Source organism: Nesoenas mayeri (genome assembly GCF_963082525.1).
Source record: "Nesoenas mayeri genome assembly, chromosome: 7".
Lineage (NCBI taxonomy): Eukaryota > Metazoa > Chordata > Aves > Columbiformes > Columbidae > Nesoenas > Nesoenas mayeri.
In genome coordinates this window covers 12,045,380-12,060,291 of record NC_137551.1, presented here as the reverse complement: position 1 = coordinate 12,060,291, position 14,912 = coordinate 12,045,380, and the positions used below count along the sequence as shown (strand labels likewise).

The 14,912-nt window shown below is 42.8% G+C and overlaps 1 protein-coding gene across 1 annotated transcript in view; it reads right to left on the bottom strand.

Annotated features, from left to right (window-relative positions):
* Positions 1–634: 634 nt before the first annotated feature.
* The window catches only part of ZMIZ1 (zinc finger MIZ-type containing 1), a gene marked incomplete at both ends in the record, with an annotated part of 153,055 nt that continues 138,777 nt past the window's right edge, over positions 635–14,912 (bottom strand). The window contains 5 exons of the mRNA XM_080347725.1: positions 635–742; positions 3,915–4,163; positions 9,923–10,086; positions 13,119–13,366; positions 13,894–13,962. Coding sequence (XP_080203851.1) covers positions 635–742; positions 3,915–4,163; positions 9,923–10,086; positions 13,119–13,366; positions 13,894–13,962 — 838 coding nt within the window. The remainder of the gene's footprint in view (positions 743–3,914; positions 4,164–9,922; positions 10,087–13,118; positions 13,367–13,893; positions 13,963–14,912) is intronic.

Below are 14,912 nucleotides of genomic sequence, written 5' to 3'. Positions count from 1 at the left end.
CGCTGGCTCCTTCTGACGGGCCTGTGTGTCTTCCCTATCTTTGCCACTTGACTGTAGGATTTGTGCTTTTTTTTGAGCTTTGTATGTGTTTTTGTTTTTCTTTTTGTGTGTGGCCAGGACAATCCCTCCAACACAAACCTGTGGTCGGAGAGCGGCAGAGGGGAGGTGGGGTGGAGGGAGATACAGTTTCAAATAAATGGAAGAACACACATTGGAAGGACACTCTGAGACGCGTCAATTAGAGACAGTTCCATTTTGTTGCCTTTTCTTCCCTTGCCAAGATATGGTTTTGCCAAGATACTTCACACTATGTTTATCACAGAACTCTCTCTCTAGAGGATGAACAACAAATGGGGTTTCCAAGAGCTGCACAACTGTCTCTGCTGCTTTGTCACGTGTAGCACGGCAGACTCAGAGATTACTGCATTTAGTTAAGTTTCTGTATTGTTTCTCCCGTCACTTTCGCAGTCTTTGAAGCTGACAAAAGCAGTTCTGAGATGAAGAAAGCAGGGAGTGCACCACTGGATCAAGTTGTGAGTTTTTTCTTCTCTTGTGGAAAAGGAGTGTTAAGATTCCTCGCTGTGCAGCCACACACGTGTGAACAAGTGAAAGGGATGGGGGAATACATATGGTTTCAGTTGTTCTCAAAGAGAGACAGAAGGTCATCATTGCTATTGCTTGGCAAATCAGGAGGATCCAGGTACGAAAGTAGCTCATCTGGATTTGTGAGTTCTGGAAGCAGCTATAAAATATAAAGATAAAAGGAAAATTACAGATAACAGAAACACAATTGAGGAAAAAAAAAAAGGGATTAAATACCACACATTCCTGGAAACTGGATTTCATATGTATATATCCAAATAAACCAGAAGGCAGTGACACAAACCTAACACCCAAAGATGGTACAGTATCCGCTTGTTTGTGAATATGTGACTCAGTTTTCACCTGTGCATCACATTACCATCTCAATCAGGGATTCTCAGTCCACCTCCCCATCACAAAGTTCATCAATAAACAAAATATATTTCCTGGCCAGGGAAACTGACAAAAACTTCTCCATAAATGCTCCTTATGTATGTTAGCTTCGTATAAAACACTGAATAAAAACCTGAAACCTGCAGTTTGAGCAATACATTTTTGAGCTTTAAAGGAGATCAAGCATTACGTGCAGTTCCAGACATTTTAAACAGCCAGGGGCATAACACCCTCTCCAAGAGAAGATGCACCAATCTCCACAATGTTTTAAAGTATCAAAAGGAATAGTTGTGGGGGTTTTATTTACATTTTTATTAATGCTGTGTTTCAAATAGAAAAATTAATTTTTTGAACCATCACTCAGATTCTTTTTGACCTGACAGGTAACAAGCAAATCATAACTCCTGGGCTGTGTAGAAGGCAATGTCTTCTGCTTTATTCTGCATCTTGCCACATCCTAGTCAAAAGTAAACATGTCATATATAAAAACCACAGGGAAGAGTTTGTAAAAAACTCCCTTTATATTCAGTGTTGTGTTAAAGCAAAGACAGAAAAATATGGACTGCTTTAACTAACGTAATAGTAGGTATAAGAAATTCATTTTAAGTTGTTCTATGTTTTCAAATACTATAAAACTAAAAGCTTGACTACATCACACCTAGCATGCAAATGTTATATTTATATGCTTCTATTACTCCTGTGCAAATGCAGCTTCATCTTCTAATGTTATATGGATCAACACATTTTTCAATAACATAAATATGAAATGTAAAACGAAGTTTATTACTTCCTAAGCATTTTGAAAAAATGCAATGTCAAGTTGACATAAACAGAATTTCCCAGCAGGAATGCTTTTCTTAAAATACCACCTCCTTGTATTCATGGTAAAAATGCTATTATCATAGCACTAGGCTAAAGACATAAGGCTTTTAAATGCATTTCACCTGCTATCATAATTTTTTTGAATACCTAGTATGGAAGCCCAAAAGAAAACTGCAGTCCCACCAAATGTGTACAAAGTAAAAAATGGTTTAATTTGCCCTCAGATTTTACATCTCAATTCTTAAAAATTTAACATCGTGTCTCTGAGACTCATTCTTGTAGATGGGGGCTATATATATATTTTTTTTTTCCTGGAAAGGTGGAAGTTTTAAACAACGTGCTCAGTGTGTGTAAGTTCTGAGGGTGAGCTTGGCTTGCCTTGGCCGGGGGGGCCAGGCAGCACAGCTGGGTGAAGCCAGAGACCTCAGGAGGGACGTGCTGGGCTGGAGCAGAGCTCAGACACCCAGGGGTGGGTGAGAACTCGGAGAAGTGCACCCTATGCTCCTGAAGCAAACACTGGAGAGGTCTAAGCAGTCATTTGAGTCTCGTGTCTCTGCTGTCTGAGGTAAATGCATAGGTCACCTGTATCTATACCTATACAAAGTATATCCTTTAACCCAGGTTAAACCTCAGACTGCATCACACTTAAGTCCTAAAGAATTAATGTGACTGTGTCAGCAGAGAGAGGACCAAGTTGCCCATGGTAAAGAGTCCCATCTGGTTTGCTGTACAGGACTTCATTCAGCCTGGTTCCACAACATAGACATCAAAAATTAAATCCATTAAAATAATCCACTCGATCATGATTGAGCTCACAGACATTTCAAAGAACTATATTCCTCACACTGTACAGCACTTGCCTTCTCATTTAGCTAAGATAATTTCAGTCCCCCATTAAGAATTCAGCATGCCTCCATCAGTGATAACCACACTACTGTGATAAATGTACAGGTTGTTCTACTTTGCCTTTCACTGAGGAATGGGTGCCTGACCCATAGCGGCACACTTCACGTTGCTGAAGTATTTGAAGGAAAAAATCGCATTTTAATTTAACCCATTAATATTTCTCATCCAGGGTCCTTAAGGGTTCAGACCTCTAATTGCCACATGAACTATTGTTCCCAAAGGATGTGACGTGACCGTGTTGTGTGGAACAGCAGCAGCCTGCTGCAGAGAGAAGTTACTCCACGGAGCGCTGTTCCTGCAACAGGAGCATCCATCCCTCCCTTAACCCTGCCCCTGCCAGGCTGCCTGCCCGTACGGTGCTTACGTGTGACGGGGACGACGTACGGATACGGCAACAGTAAATACAGATACAAATCCAAGGCACAGAGGTGAACATTTCTCTCAGAAAACTACACTGTGCAGCAGCAGACTTTGGAACAGACAGAAGCTACACGCATGGGAACGTACGACTCAAACGAAAATCCAATCCTAGCGCTAAGGAATTTAAATATCGGGAGGCAGGTGGTTAACCAGAGCGATACCTCAGATAAGTCGCTTCCAACTCCACTGAATGGATAGTAAGAGACGGAAGATTACTTTTGGCCTTAAAGCTAGGTTTATCTTTGTTTAGTTGTGAGCTGCCCCCCATAGTGGCTACAGAAGACATCCTTATTGTTCTATTTTCCTACATGGCGTAGCGGGGGGAAGGACTTGTGCTGCTGATGGATGGACACAGCCTGATTTTGGCTGTGGGGAGCAGAGACAGTGCCACGGGGTGGGCCAGCACAGACCAGAACCACACACGGCTGCGTCCTTCCTTGTGCTCAGGCACTGCGATGGCTTCAGGCTCAGGAGGAGCACCCGGAGACCCCGCCGACAGGAGGAAGGCAGGAGATGGCTCCCAGCCCGGTGCCCGAACGGCCGTCTGAAGAAACGCCTGCCTCGGTGCTAGGAAGAGGCCACGTCTCGCACACCACGCAGCTACTCAAACCAGAACCATTCCCCCGGCAAGCCAGGAGCGCCCTGTCACCTCGGCTGCAGCGCCCATGTACCAAGCATGAGAGGATGGCATGTGCTGTGGAAGCGTCCCCGTCCCCCGCCCTCCCCGCCCTCCCCCCGCAATGCGAAGCAGACGCCACGGCAGGCAGATGATAGTATGACACAAGACTTACATCCAGCGAGGGCTCCGGCATGTCGGGTGCTCCCTGTCCACCAGCCTGACCCTCTAAGGCTGAGGAGGGATTAAAGGTCAGGTCACTGTGTGGATGGTTGCTAGAAGCGGCCGGGGGCGGCTGCCGGGACTGCTGGGTAGGAGGCCCGCTGTGATGTAATGGCTGCCCTGACTGGCTGCTGGGGTGAGGGACGTGCAAACCTTGCTGCATGGAAGTATGGGACTGATCAGTGCTGCCGGGATGAGGGATCTGCGGAGGAGGAAAAAAGCAGGAAAAGAAAGTGAGGCCACAAGGTACAGTGCTCGCGGTGCCTGACTCTGAAACCACATGTTACAAAACGAAATAACTTAAACAAAAAGACACACGCAACGACAACAACAAAAACCAACACACACACACACAAAAAAAAATTAAAAAAAGCGCAATTGGTAAAGAAAACTCCATATCCCAATGCTGGAGGGAGTGTTTCGGCTTTTTGAAGGTTATCTGCAAGGGTGAGAGGAACACGTTGGATTTGTGCTGTTGGTTTGCTTCCCTGTGATGTGGGGAACTGCACCTCAAGATGCAAAATAATGAACCCCAAAGAGGAGAGAAGGAGGTTCTGGTGCTGCCCGGCATTAGCAAGGCAGGTGCTTTTGCCCTTAAGAACTCCACGAATGAATGGAGGATTTGTTGAATAGCGATCCCTATGCCATGAAACTGATTAACCGAGAAAATGGATCACTTCTGCTCAGCTCCCTTACTGGGCAGCTTCCTGACATCGCTGCCTGTTTGTGGTTCAGCAAAAATTGTGCAGACACCAGCCCTTCCCCACTCATCCCCTCCTTTTCTTTGCAGAATGCAACACCCCTTTTTTTTAAGGGCTGAAGCTTTTCCTTGCTGATATTCATGGGTTCTGATGGTTGACAAAACCCAAGTCAGCTCAGCTCGTGAGCTCCAGAGCTGCTGGAGGTGCCGCACACTTGCCAACTGCAAAGGAAAATGCATTACCTTAAAGTAAGCTAATGATCACACTTCTGTTTTGTATTCATGCTACAGATAAGTTCTCTAGCAAAAGCTTAGCATTTTTTATGTTTTCTGTGAGGAATAAACTACCAAACCACATGCATCTTCCAAACCCTATTATGGAAGAATGGAGGAAAAGTCTTTCTCACATGACAGAGAAGCAACAAAAACACACAAGCCCAACTCTTCGTTCTGCTGCATGTCACGTTTAACGCTAGTGGATTCTCTGGGGCTTGACCTTGGTGCCATGAGAAAGAAGTGCCTGAATGCTTCAGAATCAGAAGTCTCTTGTTAATTTGGTATATGGAGAAGCAAAAAATGTAAGCATTTTTTGAGGAATGCTACATATTGCCACAACGGGGAGCTGAAATCAAAGAACAGATACATACAACAACAGCATGAAATTTATCCAGCCAAGCCAACAGAAACCAGCAAAATGCTATGTCAGCATTGACCCTTTCATAGCACAGTAAACCGCAAGGTTATTTTAACCTATTCTTCAGTTTTGGAAAACAAAAGGGAGGTTATTACAAGACTTAATTAAAATGTTCCCACAAAATTAAAAAAAAATACAGAAATAAGCATTTTAGAAAAATACATTTCACCACCAAACTGAAACGTGAATACTGATCCACTGGGACACTCGTACTCAGCTACACGGAGCTGCTTTTCAATACTTTGGTAGTATGAAGGACAGTGGAAATGAGCAGGATTCTATCTGCCACATCACATTTGGGCCTCTTTCCCATATAATAGTTTAAAGTAACTGTTAAAAAGTACTGATACACACTTTTCTCTCCTTTAGGGTCACAGTTCGACTACCTGAAAAGTATCCTGTAACATTATTGTTGGTACTTTAGGGGTAAACTTGTACAAAATCTGCCCACAGACCACACCCCAATGCAAATGAACCTGCAGCCTAAAAACTTTGCAGAAGTCCAAGCCAAAGTAGATGTCTATACTATAAATAGGATTGTTTCCCTCTTCATCCATTCAGGACACATGCAACAGAAAGTGTGGAAATTAAGCTTAATAATAACAGAAAGTAAAAAGCAATTTAAGATAGTGTTGCTAAAGTGTGAAAGCAATTTCCAGAAAAACAAAGCAAAACAGGATTATCTCAAATAGCCTCTTAAATTTATCCCTGAATGCACAAAGCAAGAGTCATATTGCTATGTTTATATCAATAATTATTTAAGCCAAGAGGTTCTCAGACCTACTTCAAAACAAACAGGTAAGAAATTCCACCTTATGTTCATATATGCAATCATTTTTTATATATAAATATTTAATAGATAACGCAGTATCTTGGGCCCTGAGACATCCACCGGATAGGGAATAATTGTTCATTGTATGACTGAGGGCTACCATCATCTTAAACAGCCATCACAGGTTCAACATCCACCTGACTTAGGCCACAGGCTCCCCCCACCAGCCTAAGTGTGAGAAAACAAAATGCTCAGGACTTGTTTGCACTCATCTAATTGATGATAAGGTCACCATGGTGCAAAAACAGTCTAAGCAATACACTTTGTGTATGTTCAGCTTGTGTCTGCATCTCCCATCACTGTATTTTAAAAACGCTAACCCATGCTATGAACACGGGTTCTGACAAAGTTCCCCTTGCTCACATAGCAATGTAGTCCAGAGTTGGTTTGGAGAGTGTAAACTTTGGCGCTCTTAAAACGTTCACAGTCTATAAAACAAAAGCTTACAGCAGACACAATGACAGCTTCAGCTTAATAGCACAAACCACAACTCTTTACGAGCCCAACAGTGACCTCTAGGAGTGCCGAGATGTATAGCTGCAGAGCAACGGGGCCTCACAGCTGCAGAGCAATATTCCTTTAATCTCAGGAGAAAACTGATAGTGGGAAAAAAGATCAGCAGGTTATGATTATGGTTTATCTCTCTCTCCATTTTCAGGGTCATAGTTTTACCAACTCATTTGCTGGGCTAGCTGGCAGCACCACTGAAGGATGCCATCTTGCCCTGCTGCACTTCCTGGGCACTTTTCCCATCCAAACCCTCAGGAACGTTCTTGCAGACATACAGTGAACTTCAACTGGGGATGTAACATGGGCCAAAGCTAAAGTTCTTTTCCTCCCACCCTGAATTAGTTTTCCATCACATCAGTACCCAGATCCAGATCACTTCATGGCTGTAATAACACATGTGCTGGTGTGAGACAGAAGAAAAGTGAAAATAGAAACACGAGCAATGGCTTTTCACAGTGGCACCAGCTCGTATCACTTTACTGTGTATGTGGAACTATGGCATAATCATCCATTGCTCAGTCATGTACTATTCCTTACACTGCCTGCAATAAGCGCTAAGCTAGAGCTAACTCTGAATTCACCTTTGTCTGAAACTTATTTACATGTTCTGAGAACAAACACAATGCAATTGTGGCAGCTATTTTGTAGCAGTCATGCACTGACGTACAAGCATCTGTTCTACAATTCTCACAACACTTTACACCAGGAAAGAGGTATTACTTTTAGCCACCTTTCAGGTCCTGATTTTTGTCTTCCAGAGGAGTGGAACAGCAGTGTTGAGAGAAGGTAGTTCTGTTGATCCAGCGCTGGTTACCCAGCCCTACGTATACTGGGCAAACACGTCTGCATTTCCTGGAGCAACCTATGGAGTATGTCTTGGAGGGATCAACTTTTTCCACCTACCACTATATACAGGGTGTTTCAAAAAGATGGACCAAATTTGAGATCACTGAATCTCTGCAACTGGGTCCATCTGTTTGAAACACCCTGTAAATCTTCATAATAGGAAAATCGGGAGCTTCCTCAGCAGCATTCAGTTCCAGTTAGAGAGAGAGGTTGGGTCTGAAAGGACCAAACACCTGATACTGACTCACCTTGTAAGCACCAAACAGTCAAAGCGAATAGTACATGTAAACAAAACACACCTTAAATGTGTAAAAAGGAAAGACAGACAGACAAGAGCACAGGCAACATCTTAAAATTTTAGTTCAATTATGCAATGTGATCTATAGCTATTTTCGTACAGAGATGTCTGTCCAAAGACATTCAGCTACACAATTTTGGAACGTGTTAATGGCATGCATTTCTCTAAAAGCAGTAATTTTAAAGCTGCCTTTCCTGAGTGTCTGGTACAGACAAACAGTTCATTTTTGAGAGACAAGAAAAGACGGAGAAAGAGAAGAGACTTTATAATACTGAAAAAGCTGTGTGGGAGCACTAACAAGGTCAATCTAACTCCTTTGTGCCAACAGACCTGAAAACTGATCCTCATTAGAGAAAATCAGCCATTGACATAAACTAGGTGGAGCCTGCTTTAGTGCCACTTGCCATTCCCAAAGAGTATAGCTTGCATACCATGACAGATGAGGGAGAAGTGAGGCAAAGGTTTACTTCAGTCGCCAGCTATCGTAACCAGATTTGCTACAGCCTGGCCCACAGAACCAAAATTCTATTAACATTTGCCCAAATGCCCTCTTACAGCTCTGCAACAGGCATGGCCTTGAGCAACTTGCACCCTTGCTATCGTCTTTAAGCAGTCTCGTTGTCTCATCTTCAGAAAACCACAAATCCTTCACTTTCATATTCAAACACTCATATCTTACCACTCCAGAAATTTCACTGAGGCAACTACTATAGCAAAGGTATAGCAGCTAACTGATGAACTCAAGAGGTAGGTGTCAGGTAACAGGAGGCAAAGAATAATTCCGTGTGGCTGGATTCAAAGGAAAGCAGCTGTAAGTGGATCAGATTGGTAGCATTTCCCCTCACTACTATATTCTAATACTGTATGGTAGGTTCTGATGCAGATAATTCAGGCTGCTCTTTAAGCTGTGTATGTAGAATTTGCCAACATAAAATTAAGTTTACAGCATGTTTGTTCTGTCCTTTATTAGCCTGTAAAGTGGTAATGTCGTTATGGTTTCTGGACTCTCCCTTTGCAGACAGTCTTGTTACTTGGGCTCTCTCCAAGCTATACTAAGAACTGTCTCTCCACTCTCTTCCCATTTCTCACCATCCTCCCTGCAAAATCCACTGCCAGCTAGAGGAGACACCAAGTAGGCTTTTGCCGAGCATCTGCTACCACATTTCCCCATTACATTCTGAAATTGTACTTTCTAGTATTCACTAAAGACATGGCACAGATGACTTGTCAAGTTAAACATCCTTCCTGTGAGGTAACAGCCCCTGCCCTGTAACTTAAATGAACATAAAAGGATATATAAACACACACCCCCCAGAATTAAAACAGATGACTAGCCATGCCTAAGAGCTAAATGCTGCTGGTAGCTTTTCTATCACCTAGCTGTCACAGTACTGCATTTTCTGGAGATATATAAAGTTCCATATATGAAACTTGGCGCTCTGACCAAGCTGTTTTTCCAACGCACAGTTTTGCCACTCCATTTGAGACCTGAAGGACCTCCATTTTTCAGTCTCTTACATTGATACACTCTCAGACCAGTGGTTGCATCTCTCCTTGAAATCTACAGGCTTGTCCTATTGCCAACAGCTTAAAAGTGCCTTTCATGCTACTTGGGTAGAATTCCCCCTCAAAACACTTTGATGCAAATTTTGCCCTCAGGGACACAGCCAGGGAAGATATTGTCTCTGCTTTGAAGTCAGTCGATGTCTTGCTGTAACAAGCTGTCTGCTGAAGATGGATATTCACAGATCCTGCTGGCCTAGGGAATGAAGCCTAGTTTTTTTCAGGTGTCAGAGCAAAGCACAATGATTAACACAGCACACCAAGCCAGGTTGTCTCTTTCAGATAAACAAACTTAAAATGACAATTCAAAAAGCTCATAAATGCTTCTCCAAAAACTCAAAAAGGTTAGAAACTAAAAATGGAATTTTTGGCATTTCTCAGGACTACTCTATTTCACAAACTTCCAAAGTGAGGACTCCACAAAAAGTAAAAGCAGTTCACAAGGCAAGGCTGTTAGCTGGGTGAGAGCTCCTTACCCCGACAAAGGAAAAATCTACGTCTGCAGCACCATTACTTACAGATTCCTGCATGGGGTGGCTGAGAGGTTTGTCGAGAGCTGCCATGCTGCTCGGCATGTCTGGGGGATGTGACAGCTGTGGCCCATGCATGAAGTCATTCATAGACGTGCCACCAGGATTCCCATGCGGGAAGTCGAAATTGCCATGACCTTGGTAACTGTTGCCTAAAAGAGAAACAGATGTGATATGAAATGAACTATTTGTTTCCCAACATTGATCTCCCAGAGTACGGTGCAAAAGCTGTGCAGTACGGCATCCTCCCTGCCCAGCACAGGGACACCGCAACACCGAACATGACAACGCTCTGCTGCCCACTGCTGGGCTGAGCTGGAGGGGTACGAAGGAAAAAGATGCACCCATCTTCCAAATACTGGCTGCTTTAATAACTCACGTACACGTTGTAACTAATTGAAAACTGCCAACACTTGGAAAAACCACTGTCAAGTCACCACATAACCAAGTCGAGAACTGAAAGGTATATTAGATTCCACGGAATATTTGCACTTGGAAGCCACCCAGCCCAACTGAGACTGATTGCCCAAATCCAAAACGATTTGTAAGACAAATGTGTTATTTATGTCTACACTTGTACATACTCAAGCAAGACTGCAGCATTGCTTGAGTTTCTGATGAAGCTAATTGACAGAACTGTACCAGGAAGATGCCACAGTACCAGTTCAGAGCAAAGCATCTATTTTACCTCTTCTTCTCCAGTATAAACAGGCAGCTTCCATTAAAATAGCACAGAAGAGGCCCTCGCATCTAATCAGGGTTTGTGATGTAATTCTGCTTGCTGCCACAAAAGCCAGTAGAATTCACTTGATTGTCTGCAAATACAACATCCATTTTCCCCTCTCGCATCTATTCTTCTCATTTTCAGAGTTACAAACTGGCTGCCTTTAGCCTGTGTTTCAGCATGTGCATATGCATGCTTGTAACGGAAAAACTAGAGAATTTATTAAATCTACCTAATTTCAGCCTGAAACTATGTTGTCGAAATTTCACACCAATTCAGAATAACTGATCTGGATTTACCCCCATATATCTCCCATCTAGCAAGAAGCCTGGAGTCCCCTGCTGATCTGCAGAACAAATACTGTATGGCTATCATCAGTATGCTTTGATCCATCTCACCTCAGCCCAGTGATCCTCACTTGAATTCTAAAGCAAGCATGTATCCCAATACAGGGATTTTACTCTCCATACTTTTTTTCTGTCCAGATCCCTCTGTTAACATTTCCGACTGAGATACCCGCTCTGGTGTCTCACTTGCTACAAACAGCAAAAATTGAACTAAAGCCACACAGCTATTTCATATAAGCAACTGAACTGGATGATACAGAGCTCTGAAATAATAAAACAGCTTTGAGCTTGCAGGGAGAGCCTGCAGCTCGTCAGCTGAAGTACAGCAGCTTTAAATGTTCAAGTCAAGAAGGGAGTTTGACAAACTGAAGTAGCTGCATCATTTGGTCTTTAGCAGAGCTTCACGAGCAGAAGTTTAATCTCAGAGGAATAGAAGGTATTAGCCATGTAAGAGTGTTTCTCAAATAAGTCAGGACTTTGATCTATCATGTAAATACTGCAGAGCCTCACTAATTCTCATTTTGTTAATCTGCAGACTGGATGAGTCTCACAGAATACAGCTGGTCTTGCCTTGCTTTTCCGGAAAGATTTAATAGCAAGGAGCTGGAATAACGTCTTGTATTACTGAGTACTTATTATATTTGCAAATTAAACTTCAGTATGCTTCCTGTCAAACCCAAATAAACAAACATAAACCACAGGAGTACTACTGCTACTACTCTGCTCTAGAGTACTGTTAATCAGAGGACATTACCCAATTCTAAACACCAAGTTTCAGGGCGCATATTGATGGAGAATGAAGATGCACGGCCAGGGAGTTACAGCCACGCAGCACTATGCCCTTCTCTGGGGCAAGAGCTGTGCCACACGCCGAGGGACAGGCCCACAAAGGCATCGAGGACAATCTGGTGCTGGGCACTGATATGCCTATAGCAGGGGAAACAGGAGAGCGTGGGTTTCACCTGCCAGTGATGAGTCAGGGCTCCAAGAAGCAATGACTACCCCTGCTGCAGGATCCACAGAGGAAGGCGGGGAAATACCAGTCCAGGCAGCAATCGTTACACAAACCCTAAACCCCACTTGATGTGACTATCCTGTCCGTTCCTGATTGCGAGCTAGAAAGTTGATGAAGAATAGATGGCTCTGTTCTCAAGCTGTGACTGCACTTCACTCCTGCTAAATGAATGAAAAAATTGTGATTCAGTGCTCTTGGCTTTGTTATAGTAATCATTCATCTGTTTGGAAACCTAAAAAGTTTTATTGTCTGTCATCAGTTTTGCAGTCACTGGAGCAAATTAACCATCTTCTGCATGAAATGTATAGTTTTTTTCATATGCTGGCAAAAAGCACATATATCACCCCGTAATCAATTTGGGGATTTTGATGGTGTGAACAGTTGGTCTTTTCCCAGAGCTGAACTGAGTCATATCCTATTACTTGCAAAAGCAACAGTCTCTGGTTTCATATTTTCAGAATTGTCACCATAATCGAGTTATTCACAATATACCAGTCATTTGAAAACCTATCTCCACTGCCTGTATTTAGTTACCCATTTGTCAATCTGGCAGCACATGCGTGGAGGAACTCCAAAGTAACTTTCTAAAGCAAAGGTGTTTGCAAAGCAGTAAAAAGCTCTTTAAAAGTCATCCACTTTCTGGGTGGCCTAGCAAAGGTCACCCACCTGGCCACAAATTCAACTTAGTGGCCCAAGGGGTAGGGTTAATGGGTAAGGTTCTCTAGTTTGTAACTTCTGTAGCATTAGGAGCCTTCACTTGAATGAGAGTGGAACAGAAGTAAAATGGACAGTAAAAAGGAGGAAAGATGTATATTGCGGCAGGGCATAAATATGTAAGGCAACACACAATCTTTGTTGAATCAGGGCAGGATACAAGGCAATAAATGTGACAAGCACCAATTTATTAAAATACATTTTGCACTAAACAGATGAATCTTAAACGAAAAGACTGATGCAGAATTTCCGAATTGCAGCCGTGTAATTTGCCTTCCTTGTGCATCTCCCTGAGAAGATGCACTGACATACCTGAATCACAAAGCTGACTGAACCACTGACTTCTAGAGTGACCACCCGGGTGCATGACGTTGTAAAACTAACCTTGGTTACCATATTCAGTGGAGTTGTTGCCTCCTGGAGGAGGGGGTAGGGATGGGTAAGGTGATGGGCCAGGACCCAAAGCTGCAATCATCTCCATCACATTTGGCATGATCATCTGGCTTGGACTCATGGTCTTAAATCTTTTTGAGGGAATGCCATCTGGGTCATCTTTGATGTGAATATCTGACTTGATAGGGACCGGCCTCCAACTGCAAGTTGGATCAATGGTAACTTCTTCAAACTCTGAGCTGTAAAATAACGTGAAAATTTTAGCACATTAGCTATCTGTGGTTTTTTTAATCAATTCTGATGAAGTTTCCATAAGAATCTGCATGGTAACAAGTGTTCTGAAATGCTCTACTATAATACAACCTCAAGATCTCTCACTTCTCAAGTATATGCCAAAAGCAAGTTTTAAAAAAGGCAACTGTGAGAGGACAGTTCTGTGTTTATCCAGACAATGAAACCCAAACATATCTGTGCGGTCTACCATATGTGTATCTGAGGGACTATTTGTAAATACAAGAAAGCATTTCAGCCTCCATTCTCACTCTTTCCTCTGCTTCACTGGTGAGGCCTTTGAGAGATAACTCAAACAAGACCCATGAAACAGACGGATGCTGATTCACTGTATCACCAGCTCCACCAAGGAGCCATGAAATACAACATTCAAGTTCAATTGCCAAGACCTACTTTGGCATGACTATCTCAGTACTCATTAACATATCTCCTAGTTGCTTAGTCTTGGATATGAGAAATTAATAAGTTCACTTACTTTTGTATAGCATTCAGAATACCCCACATATACTGGTCAACCTCCAAGCCCTCCAGCAGAGCAGTTTTACTAAAAAGGAAAAAAAAACAAACCATGACCTTATGTTAGAAAATTGCTACACATGTGTAGAAGGGGGATGGAAGCTGGACAGGTTAGTGATGAAACCTGCAGACTGGAATCCACCAATTTACTATGTGTAACACATAATTTAGGAATGATTTGCGGCAAGCAGTTTTAGTTCTACATCTGCATTACCAAGGTAATAGTATTCTACATCAAATAGAAGATAAACATACATCTACTTTTGTGTGTCCACATGCTGTTCATATCCTTTAAATATTTTTTTCATGAAATATATTGTGAATTTAAAGGCTTTTCAAACATGGCAGATCCCACCTGTCAACATCAGCTAGCACTTAGCACTACTTTTTTTCAGACTGGATGGGGTTTCTTTGAGCTACACAGCAATATGGCTTCAAAGTAACTAAGTCCTATAGCTATTTTACTTAAGCTCAGCACAGTCAGGGACAGAAAAAAACAAAAATGTAAATTACTTAGTTATGTAGACACTTAGATCTGAACGTAGGTACTCAGAGCGAAACAGGACAAAAATTTAGGCTTAGATGTATGAATACAAACATAAAGAAGCAAAACATCCAATTATTGTGATATCTTTAGCCTAACTTAGTATTCAGAGAAAGCACCTGCGCTTTAGGATACGTATCAATCACAGACAGTAATCCAAACAAGCTCGTCTCAGTCCTGCAGTGTCCACAGAGGCAGGCAGAATGGACAATCTCCACTCCTGCCTACACCGAACACCGGCTGGCACACCAGGCATTGAACTGGAGACTTGCAGAGAGAAAGCACCAGCTGCTACAGCTGCTTGAGCTGTTAAAGCTGTTAAAGTCTCCAAGCTCCTCAGCTGGGGAGAAGCAGCTTGTAACCCTGTGCACTGAGCACAGTAAGTTACAGACACCGACCTGGCCTGCAGATGTTCTGTGATTCTTGCTGCCCAG